At 44.1% G+C, this 13,118-nt stretch overlaps 1 protein-coding gene across 1 annotated transcript in view; it reads right to left on the bottom strand.

The window, feature by feature from the left end:
- The window catches only part of LOC115656119 (T-cell immunoglobulin and mucin domain-containing protein 4-like), a 39,163-nt gene extending 29,123 nt beyond the window's left edge, over positions 1 to 10,040 (bottom strand). The window contains exons 1-7 of the mRNA XM_030572430.1: positions 9,929 to 10,040; positions 6,449 to 6,793; positions 4,957 to 5,007; positions 3,589 to 3,677; positions 2,841 to 2,967; positions 1,883 to 1,922; positions 1,320 to 1,411 (exon numbers count right to left, since the gene is read on the bottom strand). Coding sequence (XP_030428290.1) covers positions 1,320 to 1,411; positions 1,883 to 1,922; positions 2,841 to 2,967; positions 3,589 to 3,677; positions 4,957 to 5,007; positions 6,449 to 6,793; positions 9,929 to 9,977 — 793 coding nt within the window. The 5' untranslated portion in view covers positions 9,978 to 10,040. The remainder of the gene's footprint in view (positions 1 to 1,319; positions 1,412 to 1,882; positions 1,923 to 2,840; positions 2,968 to 3,588; positions 3,678 to 4,956; positions 5,008 to 6,448; positions 6,794 to 9,928) is intronic.
- Between the last annotated feature and the right edge of the window lie 3,078 nt (positions 10,041 to 13,118).

The raw sequence follows: 13,118 nt of genomic DNA, 5'->3' as shown, positions 1-13,118 counted from the left end.
GAGCAAAATTCTTCTTCCCACCAGAACTACCTGAATTTGTACCAGTTAGGTTGTGTTCTATTGCATGACCGTACAAAATGAAATATGCTGGCCCATCCCACTTCAGCTCATTATGGGACATCCTCTTTCTTTGTTTTGCAGTGTCCCTTGACCAAAAGCATGGGGGCCACAAGTCCAAAACCAGTTCCATGAACTGGGGTTCCAGTTACAGTCATGTATGCGGGAAGCAGAATTTGTCTCAGCCTGCTGTCCCCTTACACGGCTTAAATCCAATTCAAATTTCAGTTCGGTTAGTGGAGTTATTTTGGATTTCTACTGATGTAAGTGGAGACCAGAATTTAGCCCAACATTTGTTGTGTTACCAAGTTCTCTGACATACCCTTCCAACATGACTCGGTTTCCCCTTGGTAACAGCAGTGAGAGGAATTTATTATTCATTCTTCAGGGTAGCTAGTGTTTTTTATAGTTTCCTAGAGTTCTGGAAATGGGAGAGCCTGTCACCAATGTGGTTCATGGGATGAATCATATCAGTTTTTTAAAAAGCACAGAGGAAGAACCGGATGTATTGTTTCCAAAGTAAAATGTGCTTAGTCATAATTAACTGAGCCAACAAAATGTAAGTATTCTATGTATTAAGAGCCTGAGCTGCCAAGGTGCTGAGTGCCTTCTGAGAAGTGCTGAGTGTTCTCCATTCCGATTGACTTCTCAGAAGTTGAGGAGTTTTAGCATCTTCCTGGAAGCACTTAGGACCCAGCAGGATTGAACCCTCACTGGTAACCAAGAATGAATATATTTTGCCTTAGCAGAAATGAAGTTAACTTTTGTTGCTTGAAACATTCACATAAACAAATCCCTCTTTACTTCTACATCATCACAACTGCCACAGCCGGCTCATCCTTGCAGACGGCACAGCATGGTTCCTGGCTGTACCATCCTGGTGTTGTTCTCATTCACTATCAGAAGTGGCAATTTGCATCTGATAACAAATGTAATATGCATATCGCTCCCATTTGGTGAATGGATTCTGATCAGAATGACACTAAACGGTGGGAGTCTTGGGTCTGCAATAGACTGGCAAAGTCTTAGCCTCGAATTTGTAGACACTTCTTGCTTTACTGGAGTGATGCCAGTAACAGTTTGTAAGTCCATGTGCCCTCCACCAGGAGCACCCCTCTTCAGTGTCCCCTCAGTTGTATCAAAGAAGGGTTAGAAGTGGTTAGTAGAACATATCGTTCTGAGTTCTGTATAAACTGTGCTAGTTTTTTTAGTAACTGGCGAAAGCCACAGAGTTGCTACAGGGAAGCATCCAATCATTCCTTAGCTCATCGTATAAATATTCTCTTCTGCATGGTCCCCAGCTTCCAACGTGCTCTGGAGGCCTCCATGTTCTGGGTTGGAAAATGAGACTGAGCTGCAGAGAGAGTAACAGACCCTGACCATTAAAGCATAAATAACAAAACAGAAACACAAGAAACTCGATATCTAAAGCAGACGGTGTACTGGAAAAATATGAACTATAGTAGCATTTACTATTAGACACCTGTAATAATTAATCATTATGTATTTATAAGGCACCACAGGCCTGAGATCTCTTGCTGCTTAATGTGATATTAAGATATACAAGCCACGAGTCAGATCAACCGTTGTGCTCATTTTCGTTTACTAAGCAAATGAAGAATAACGATAATGAATTTCTCTTTTTGCATTGTTGTGTCCTGATATGGCAAAGCCAATCAAAGCAAAAGCAGCTCTGGAAATGTCAGCATGTCTCCAGGAGTGTCTGTTTGGCACATTTCTTTCTGTCCTACCAATGGTGCAGATATTTTGTAACGTAGTTTTTGATTACGGCTACAGCAGAAATAGCATAGTGAATAGCATTTACCTTGCCAAAGTCTTCAGCTTCTGTCTGTTGGGGAAATACCCTGAGGATCATCCACAATGGGAAAAGGGGAGGGGGGAGAAATGAAATTTAAAATCATTTTTTAAAAAAGCAGCAGGTTCAATGAGAAAAAGTCACGTGAAAAACTGAAATAAGGGAGCTTTAAAGTGGGTCCTTTAAATATGTGAAACACCCATTATTTACATGAGGCCAAACTCATGCCGGGGCTACCCACGTGTATTCCCTGACTGAGAGCCTCCAGGAGAGAAAGTCAGCAAAAAGGGAACATCATGGCTGTAGTCACACAAAGCAGCTGCAGTTTCTCTTGTGATGAGGTAAAGCCAGGAGAGCACAGTGTACCAACTGGGCAGCACTAACTAGGGTGTCGGCAGGGCCAGTGCAGCACGGAGATGGGTTGATACAGGGCAGGGGGGGCCAAACGTACTGACACTCTGATACAATCATCTGATATGATCACAAGTTCGAGAGCCAGGCATAACTGCTGGGGCTTGGGGCTTCAGCCCTGTGGGGCACGCCTGCCAGCGCTCCTGCCCTGCAGCGGGGTGGTGGGCTTGAAATCCTGCCCCAGGAGAGGTGCCTGCAGGGGCTGAGGCCCCAACAGGTGCCTCTGGTGGAGCAGAAACTTCGAGACCCGGCAGGCACCTCTGGTGGGACTGAAGTCCTGAGATTCCCATCCCCGTTGGGCAGAAGCTCCCATCGACTCCACCCAGCCACAGGGCAGAAGCCCCAGGCTCCCCCTCCATTCTGGTAGGCAGAGAATGGAGACAGCTCTGGGAGCCACATTTTAACTGTAAAAGAGCCACATGCGGCTAAGAAACTGCAGTCTGGCCACCCCAATATAGGGCATCCTCTGCATAGCTCTGATTATCTGAGGTCCTAGGGAAGCAGAGAAATAAAACTATCCATGTCCTTGGATTATCATCGCTCTCAAATCACTTACTTTTGGATATAATTAGGGCCAAAACCAGGATGACTAGAAGTACCACAAAAATGCTGATTCCAACATGCACCCCTGCCCGTGTGGATTCTGGCTCCATTTGCTGATGGATTGATGTCAGCATAGTCTGCTGAAACACAAAACACGAGGGTATGAGGGGCAGGAATAGAAATCATATACACAGCTTGAAAAGTCATTCGGCTGCATGGTAAATGGTAAACACACATTTGAGATAATGCACTCAACTTGAGACAGTGCCTGATTTCCACGGAGAGACTGACAAGATTCCATACACTGGACATTGATTACAGTTGGGATTTTCAAAGGTGCCTAAACAAAGCGAGGTGTCCAAATCCCATTCATTTACGTAAAATGGGTGCATATTATTTTTATTTATAGTTTAAAGCAGCAGCTCTTCATTCCAGGAGCCTGCATTTAGTGCCAGAAACTGCAGTTCTTATTCAAACCTTGATCCTGAGAAGTGATGCGTGCCTTCAATTCCTATTGACTTCAGTCTTTAATTAGACAAAACTCCCTTTCAGCTCAGTAAGGAGTGAGTAATGACTCCAAGATTAGCCCTTTCTGCATGTCACTGGAGTTTGTTTGCATTTTGGTAACAAACGCATCAGCTCTATTTCCCAGGCACCAAAAGGACAAACTCATTATAAGTATTTCTCTGTTCCAACCAGAAGAGAGCATGGAACGTGATCTGCAGAGACAATATAGTCACCATTCCGATCTGACCACTTACTACTGAAACATCCTCAGAGGCTTCTGAACTCAAAACCAATGGCCATTGTGGGGTGATGGCGGAAGATGTGTCACTGGCATTCGCAGCAGCTGAGCAACGAGAAGATAAATCAACATATCACTTAGCACAGCTAATAATTCTTTCCTTTTTCATAGCTACACAACGCCTACTTCTCTGACTGATATCTCCTGAGAACCGATGAGCTTTCAATGACACTGTAACGGGCAAGTGGTGTTGCATACAAGACTTCACAAAGCCGAGAACACATTTATGTAGCACTGAGGCTGGCCATAGTGTGACAAACTTGCAAAAGCCACAGCTAGAGCATCTTGGTTTGTTGCCTATTTCCTGCTTAAGGCACCATAAAATGTTTAAAACACGGGGCTACAAAATGCAATATCTTTACATTGAATAAGGTTCAATGAATTTGACATTTGATTACTGAATAACCCCACAAGCAGTAACACCAACCCACCAATCCCAAGACTGAAAAGGTGCTATCTGAGGATCTACAATTAGTGAAAACGGAATCCCCTCATGTTTAAATTACAGAGACACCAGAGTCAAGTGCCTCCTCTGTTGGAATTGAAATCCATTCCCGCATGCTTTGATTCTAAATGCTTCAGCTGCTGTCTCTGCTTGGGAAAGGGTGGCATTTCCTGACATCAAAATAACACAACTGTCTGTCTCTTTTTGAGGCTCCTTCATGGATGTATTCAGTATACAAGCCTCTCTGCAGCTAGAGACACATCACATGCTGAGAAAGGGTTCTACTTCCTTTTCTGAGAGGGCAACAGAACTATGTGGAAATGTGTTAAAGTTGCTGAACTCACAAAATCCAGATGAAGGAAGCTGGCATTTCTGATTTCAAGTTCAAGCTGAGCTCAGAAGGCTCAAAAGCAAAATATAAAGAAAAATATTAAAACATAAAACAGTTTTAGTGGGCTGCAAATTGTTTAAAAGACCCTGCAGATCTTCCCATCTTTGCTTGGGGCTTATTGTTATCATTATTGTTAGATCACAGGGGATCAGATTTTATAATATACAAGTCCAAGGGAATAATGTTTTCAACACCAATGAAAATAGATTTTTAATATTAAAACAAAGTTTTGCAATTTATGAGCAAAGCGATATGTGTGTGTGTGTGTGTGTGTGTGTGTGTGTGTGTGTGTGTGTGTGTGTGTGTGTGTGTGTGTGTTTGCAGAATGGGACCTTATTTCATAATTTTCAGTTAGTCTTTACAGGCCTGGTTCTGATCTCAGTAGCATATCAGTTCAGCTACTATTTGTTATTTAGTTCCCCTTCTGGGATCCCATTACAAAGGGACTCACACACACCAGAGAGGTGGAATACTTGGCTAACCATTACCTGAGGTGTGTTCTGGTGTGTAAGGGTGAGGGTCTGCAGTGGAGGTCCTAGCTGGTGTTAAAAACAAAACAAAAAACAAGAGTCAGCAAGATGCGTCCAACAAACTGAAAGAAATAAAATGTTTTAGCAACATATCACCAGCAATAAAACCATATCCCATTATCCATCTGGTCTCTTGCAAGAAGAAAATTACTTTGTAACTTTTAGTTGCAGGATAATTCAGTGCAGCAAAAGGAGAGAGAATGAAAATCACAGTTACACTATCTACGTATCTGTCTTGGGGTTTATTCTGCCACCTGTCACCATCCCCTCTGAGCACCTTCTATGTAAAATCAATAATGAAAGGCCTAGCAGATTTCCTGGAGTGTCTGGACTTCTGCCTTTTCTGGGGAAAAAAATCAGCTTGGGGTAAAGTTTGAGGTTTTGATTTTGCTTGTTGCCACAACTGGAGTTGTACATTTTAAAATGTATTATTTGCCAGACAACAGAGCTGTAGGGGAGCCCTTGTTGAGATTAAACTTCCGTGTATAAAAATCAGTCATTACTTAAGACTGGATTGTACAAACTTGACTTCTGTTGATGAGCTCTGGCTCCAACAGAAATCCTTTCATGAGTGCTCCTCAAGGGCTGGAATTCACCTATATCTGGAGAGCCAGCGCCAGGCCCTGGCACCACATAACTTCTTCTCAGCCAAGAGAGAGGGCTAGATTCATACCTGGTGTGAGACTACAACTCTGAGTTCAGTGGAGCTGCCCCTGCTGATGCCAGGTCTGAATTTGGCCCCACAAGTATGAAAGGAAACGCGGCTTTGTAGGGGAAGATATAGAGGTTCTATGGTATGGCGAACAGATTACTTTAGGTTTCTAGGGGCAGGAACAAAAGTCAGGCAAGGCCTGCACCAGGTAGGTTTCCTGGCACCAACGTGAGGATTTATAACATTGGAATCCCAGAAATCAGAGAGGACCAGGCTTTCTGAGGAGAACATGTCACCAAGGGCTCAGGAGCCCTGCAGAAAAGTCTGATGTCTGTCACAGCAAGCACAATACTATCCTTTTATTTTCATGAGTTAGGGTGTGACCCAGAACCCATTAGGGTTGAGTGAAACCTTCCATTCATTTAAATGGGTGCTGGATCTGCCCAAGAACCTGAACACATGTACCCACCAGAGGGGATTATTGTGCCTAACTAATGAGAGAAGCATATTGTACTGTCCACTCTTCTGGATGCTACATGCTGTATTGCTAAGACTGCTAGTAAGAGCAGTAAGCCATGGCACAAGGGAACAAAACCACCATTCCCGTGCACTGGCTCTGCTGGGGTTACCCCGATGGCAGAGGCTGCTTCCTTTCAGCAATGGTAACAGTACAGCTTCAGTGCCATAATGGATAACATTGCAGGACATTATTACGTTGTTTCTGTCACAAGCTGCAAAGGTCAGCCAGATGGCAGGAGTTTTACCCTTCAAGGACACGCATACAAAAGCTCTGCTCACCTTTCTCAATCACAACTTCCAGATTGTTCAGCTGATCATTGAACCAACCAGGGATCTCCACACGACAGCAGTACATCCCTCCGTCTGCTTCTGCTGCATTCACTATGGTGAGGGATACATCCCCCTGAGCGAGATTCCCTTCTAACCGGTATCTGCTGGACTGACGCTCTGTTACCCTCCGTCCATCTGTCCAGAGAATTGTCTGAGAACACTGAGAAGAAGGACAGCTGCCCCGGCCCCAGCACATTGTTGTGACGTCATTTTGGTGGTTAACTCGGTATTTACAGGGCAAAGTGACATTCTGACCCACCGCTCCTCTCACTGGAGAGCCTGATACTGAGAGACCTGCAGACAAAGATACAACAGTAATTGAAACGGGGCTAGGATACAATGCACGGGCTAATGGGACCTGCCTGGCATCTCAGTCACAACACCCACTCTGTAAGCTCGCTACATATCTCCATTGCAGGTTGGTCTACTTGTGTGTGTGTTTCCCCTCCTCTTCCCAACAGGGGAGGATGACAGCAGGACACACAGTGCGGCCATGGTGCGTTTGGCCATGATGTGGTTCTGTCCAAGCCCAGGGAGCACTGATGTGCCCAGCCACTGCACCGCCTCACCCTCCTGACCATGGCCAGGATGATGCAGGGAGAACAGTTCTTGGATCCGCCCCACCGACACAGGGGCAATTCTCTCAGCAGTTGTGTGTGCGGCTCCCTGACCTAATGGGAGGTCAGTTGTCAGGACCCAGGACAGTTTGGAACCCGTGCAAAGGCACACACGTCCATCTTCATGTTGGTTTGTGAGGGAACCTATCCTGCTAATCCTCCTGACAGTGGGTCACATGACTCATGACCCCTATTGTGTCCCTGAATGGTTCCCACAGGCAACTGTTACAGATCCCCTGACAGCGGTGACTATAGCCGCCTCGGCTATAATTCGGCTTTTGCGCGTATGCAGTTCTCCAGACCCCCTCTTGACTCCTTACTCACAGGGGTTCAGGAAAGTATGAGCCTCACCAGGACCCGTGCAAGCCTTGTTCCTGCAGTACCTGGAACTGATAACTCAGACCCTGTAGTTCTTAATGGGAAGATCTGGTTGGGTTTTACTCAGTGCATGATCCTCTCCCTCCTCCTTTCCGAGCCAGATCCCGGAGACCGTGTGAGGTGGGAGCATGTTGCTGCTGCAGGGTCACAAGCCTGATTACTGTGTCTGTCCGTCTCTGGCTGAGGGGGTAACGGGTTTAGTCTAATGAGCCAGCATAGGGCAGCTGGAAAGGGCTGGTCTTCTGTAGGAGGCAATACTAGGAGAAACTGGTGAGAGAGACTTCGATGGCTGAATTCCACTTGCAAGAAGATGCTGTAGCTTGAAAATTCCCTAGTGAGCACATATTCTGGGCTAGACTCTCAAGATAGCCCTGGGGGCATGTGAAATTCACCCCAATGCACAGATGCAGCACAAAGCAGACCTCTACACTGATATAATACTGTCCCCAAGAGCCAAAAAATCATACCGCGTTATAGGTGAAATCACGTTCTATTGAATTCGCTTTGATCCACTGGAGTGCACAGCCCTCTCCCCTGGAGCACTGCTTTACTGTGTTATATCCAAATTCGTGTTATATCAGGTCACGTTATATCAGGGTAGAGGTGTATATGCACCACTTACATCCTGCTCACTTTGAATCACATTTCTCATGGAAGAGCAGACTTGTGTTTGTCCTCTGCACAGGGCCGATCTTCACCATGGATCTTCAGTTCCACCTTCCTTGAAAAATGCTGGGCAGGTGAATTTGCATGTGCACCTGATATTGTGTTTGCAAGTAGCCAGTTAAGTAGCAGAAACCCTTGGAAAATAACCTTTTAATGAGCTAGCTTTCGCTCTTTTTCCTGGGTAGTGGATGTGCTCATGCACATGCTCAATGGCTCAATAGAACGACAAATAAAATACAGATCTACCTTTAAAAATGCTGTGGAAATCCTCCATGCACCTTAAAACTCCGTCTTCCTCGTTGGACACATGGCATCAGGTTGCATTTCCTTTTAGAATTATCATAAATCTAACATCCTCCCCACCAGATTACAAACTTTCCCATTCATATGAATAGGGATTTCAAAACTTTTCTGTCCGACTTTTCAACTTCTATATTTAATTCACATACTCTGTGTATGGGGAAGTTTTGTCTTGTCACCTAATTCAGTAGTAAAAATCCCTTTGGTTTCCCTATAAATCGAATGTACTCAAAACCAGCACATAAGAGCTGTAGGAAGCAGCAGTATTTCTGTGCCAGCTAGATTGTTTCTCTCTCTAACAGTTCCAGGATACTGTGTATTTACAGCACCTCCAATGCATTAAATCTTTTGTGTTAAAAGTGTTAATCAAAGTCATTCCTGGTTGGTTGATCCAGATGTCAATCAAAGCCAGCCCTTGACTGAGCACACAAAAGGAGAACTCTGAATACTTATTCTAACTCCTCACATTTCAAAGGAAGCTCTGCTTTTGATAGAACAGGTATTATAAACTTCCTATCAAATAGATTAGTAGGGTACCAATAGCCTTAATTCCTCAGTCAAGTAACTCCTAATGCTACCAGGGTAGAATGCTCTGCAGTGGGTGTTAATACTTTCCAATGCAATTTTTCCAAACCGGTCCAATATAAATGAGGTTTTGTATGTTAAATGAGATCAATATTAGAAAGGGGTTAATTAAGCTAATCCTGTCCTTTTTCCAGTGAAAACACAGTCAAACACCTTTAACCTTGACTTAGGTGGGCAAGGTTGATAACGTTAGTTAATCAACCTCTTTTCTGAAAAAAGACAGACCTTTTCAGTAATAACTCTGCTTCCTACTGCAACTTTGCGACAGTAACCTGTGAGACACTCAGCTCTGACAACAAACTGTATTAGTACTTAATAAACACACATTTTTGAATCCCACCTCTTTTTTTTTTAAATGTTTTAAAATAAAAAATGGAAGGAGACAGAACGTGTAATCTCACTTGACAGCACATGAACCATATCCTGCCATTTCTTATTTTTAAATTTAAAGCAGATCTCCCTGTACTGACGGCATTACGTGGCCCATTATCTTCACAACTGTTTCCATCACAGTATAGAAAGACAAATAAATTTTATGCAAATGTAGTTTGCCAGTAGATATTTCAGACCCGCTGCTCATGGTTCACATTTGGATGATTATTTTTGCAACCGTAATGCCCAGAAATTTCCTTTTTATAAAACAAAATGAAAGCTAGAGATGCTCCAGAACAGGCTATTGAGCAGCTCTGGCTTATTATTTATTGCACAAATTGCAGAGTCTGTGGCAAACTACAACACTGTGACACATGACCAGCCTTATTCAGGAGACATCAAGTTTAGTCCATATTTACTCTCTCTCCAGGAAAATTCAGTAACTATTATGCATGAATTGCCCGTCAAAGCCCCATCCACTATCAGTTAATCTCTTATTCACCTTAGTTACCTGTAAATAGGACCAATAGGATCCACTGCAAGATGAAATAAGGAGCCATGGTACTAACTGAAGAGAAGGCAGAGAACAGTCTTCTTTAAACTGCTCAAGTGCAGGAGGAGGAAAAAAATGTTCTTTTCTGACACGATCTTTTATTTTCACTTCCCTAATGTCACAAATGACGTCACACTTAACACACTGAATATTGCTCATAGGCCTAATCAGCGTTGACTTTTCCTGTGGTTAGCCTTTTGCTCTCTTTCTCCGTGTCCACACTAGCAATTAGCTGTTGCTGCCAATGGCTGCACATGGTTTAACTGCAAGAGCAAACTGCTCAGAAGCATTTCAGAAGCCCTGGTTACAACCTGCGTGACCACAGTTTCTGAAATAGCATTGAGCTGATTGTCCTTATTGCCACTTGCAGTTAAACTCTGTTCAGCTGTACCTGTTTCTTACACCCGGGCTGTGGTGAAGTACAGAATATTTTTGATGTTTCTCCCTGCCCCCCATTGTCCCCCTTTGTTTAGCCACATTGCATAGACATAGCAAAAGAGTTCACATGAATGTGTACTGCAGAGAGATGGATGAAAAGGAGACACAGAGAAGGGAGCTCCGAGGAGAAACATTGGTATTAATGAATTCCCAAGTGTTTACAATTCAGACTACCCTCACACTTGTTCATCCTTTGGAGTAATGTATTTCTGATTGTTTCCATCTGGCTGACTGATGTTGCAAAAATACTCTTGACCATCCAGATTATTAACCACCCAGATAAGACTGTGGGACCCACCACCAAAGAATATTGGAAGACCCACACTGTCCCACTGTTGTAGCCTACAGGGAATTGCAGCATGTTGTCATTAAAAACACTACAGTGATGGGAAAAGAGACTGGCCTATTGGATGACTTCTCAGGACCACTGCTTGCCTACTTTCCCCTTCAGCCAGATACAGGGAGTGCACGATTCCCAGAAAACATCTTTAAAAGTGTCTTTGAGGCCAAGACTTTAACAGATTTCCTTTTCTCATTCTTCGGTGGGATCTTGGAGGCAGATGCTGCTTTTTTCTACTCTCTCTCCTCACAGGCTCATTAATGGCATACAGAGTTGCTGTTACCGGATGATTAGTAGAGAAGTGTTATTGCATGATCTTAATTAAAAATACCTACGTCTAGCACCTATTAGCTCCCCTCCCGCATTTTCCAGTAATCAGTTAGATGACTCTGCAACAAATTGCATATAATTAAATTAAACCCTGACCATGGATTTAAATGAACAAAAAACATATTTCTGAACCATCTCCCTCAACATTTCTGTAGTTGAGGTGTGAGTGTGGTGCAAAATTCTGCTATGTACAACCCACTTTGAAACCACTATGTAGGGAGGGGCTGTGAATCCCATCACTGGTATCAGGCATTGTGATAAACGAGCCAGAATGATTAGACACACGCCATTTGGTTTTGAAGCTTAAATGTCAAAGATCAGGCTCGAGTTATTCTTGTTAGCTGTGACCACAAACTGATCCAGGGTTTAAAAACAGGGGTGAAAGTAATTTAAATGACTTACTGGTACACAGGGCAGCTGGGGTCCTGAGCAATGTGGGGGGCGTCACCTCAGGGAGAAGGGGTGGGGCTGCAGCCAGACTCCCCCAGCCAGCCCTTCGGCGCTGCCCGGCCCGCACCGCTTGGGACTCTGGTGGTGATTTAAAGGGCCCGGGACTCTGGCCGCTGCCGGGCCCCGGGGCAGCTGCCTTGCCAACTCCTCCACCCCCCCCTACTCCCAACAGTAGTCCTGCCAGTACGATCAGCTGTGTACCGGCAGCCAATTTCTTACCGGTAGACCGACTCGGATCAGCTTACTTTCACCTCTGGTTAAAAACCAAATAAAGGGCCTATCCAGACATTCATTTTCTACCAAAAGCACAAGTTAATAGATTCCCCAGTTAAGTGACCTTTATTTAATTCTGTTTGCTACCAGATATTGGCAACACACCAATAAAAACCTTTGTTTCACTTTAGCAGCTATTCGCCACATAAAGATCACTATGGCGACTGACCACTCTACCGGCAGTAGCAGCAGAGCTGGGCACTGGCCTAGACAGACTTAATTCTACAGCAGTCTGTCAACCCGGAAGTTTTCTGCACCCACTAGAATTCACTTTAATATTTTAAATTATAAACAATGTCATTGAAATGATCCAAGTCCTTCAGTAAGCCCAAGATACAGTGGGTGACATTTTTAAAAATTAAATATTGTTAGATTTTTCACAAGAATTAAGTATTTAATCAGAGACAGTTCTCAAGGAGTCTTGAAGTCTGACATGTCTTTTCATCTGCTTGCAAATGTAAATTGTTGGATTTTGGAACCTTCCTGCGTCTCTTGGGTGCCTGGTAATGGAAGATAGATTGTTATGAGGTGGGTGGAGCACAGAACAGAACCACTGATGCTAGATGCTTCTCTAGTCTCAGCTGGGTAATAGCACTCAGGCCAGTTTCATTGAGAAAGGCCATAGGGATATTGCACTGAAGTTAACCCCTGAAAAATCTATGATGCCTCAGAGATGTGAGAAAACTACATAGGGACACATACAGGTTCAACGGCAGAGTCCAGTGGGTGAGAGGGAGAAAGGGACCCTGGGACATTCTGGGAAATAGCTGCAGAAAGGGTCTGTAGGTTTTGCTCAACAATTGTCACTGTCTGACAGGGTCTGATCCAACTCCCATTTACTTTGATAGGAATTAGATGAGACCCTCAGTCAAGAGAACATAACAATCTTTGTGCACAATCTTTGTGTATTTGTTTTTTGTTGGCGTTGGGATGATGACAAAGTGCTATGTAAATACTAGGTATTATTGCATTAAAGCCTGCCATTCTTGCACACAGCTTGATTCTGTATCTAGGGAAAGAGTCATGTCGCCGTCGGGAGGGATGCTGGAAACCCAGAGTCCTACGGAGATTCAGAGCTTCTGTGCAGACTGTCTTGACTTCTGCAGGGCTCCCCATGGTTCTCTGTGGGGACACATGAGCATTGTGGCGTCCTCTTCTCAGCTGCTCAGTCACTGTGGCACTTGTTCTCAGTCAAAGAAAAGAAGGAACCATTTGCCTCTGATAATACTCTTGTGTTCCATGACTGAATGAACGAATTCTGAGAAAGATGGTTTGGTTTCTTACACTCAGAGCCTGGAGCCTGGGCTAGACTGGTGA

This window comes from Gopherus evgoodei, chromosome 8, assembly GCF_007399415.2.
Source record: "Gopherus evgoodei ecotype Sinaloan lineage chromosome 8, rGopEvg1_v1.p, whole genome shotgun sequence".
NCBI classification, from domain to species: Eukaryota; Metazoa; Chordata; order Testudines; family Testudinidae; genus Gopherus; species Gopherus evgoodei.
Note: the sequence above shows the minus strand (reverse complement) of the source record. Positions and strands in the feature narration are given on the sequence as shown.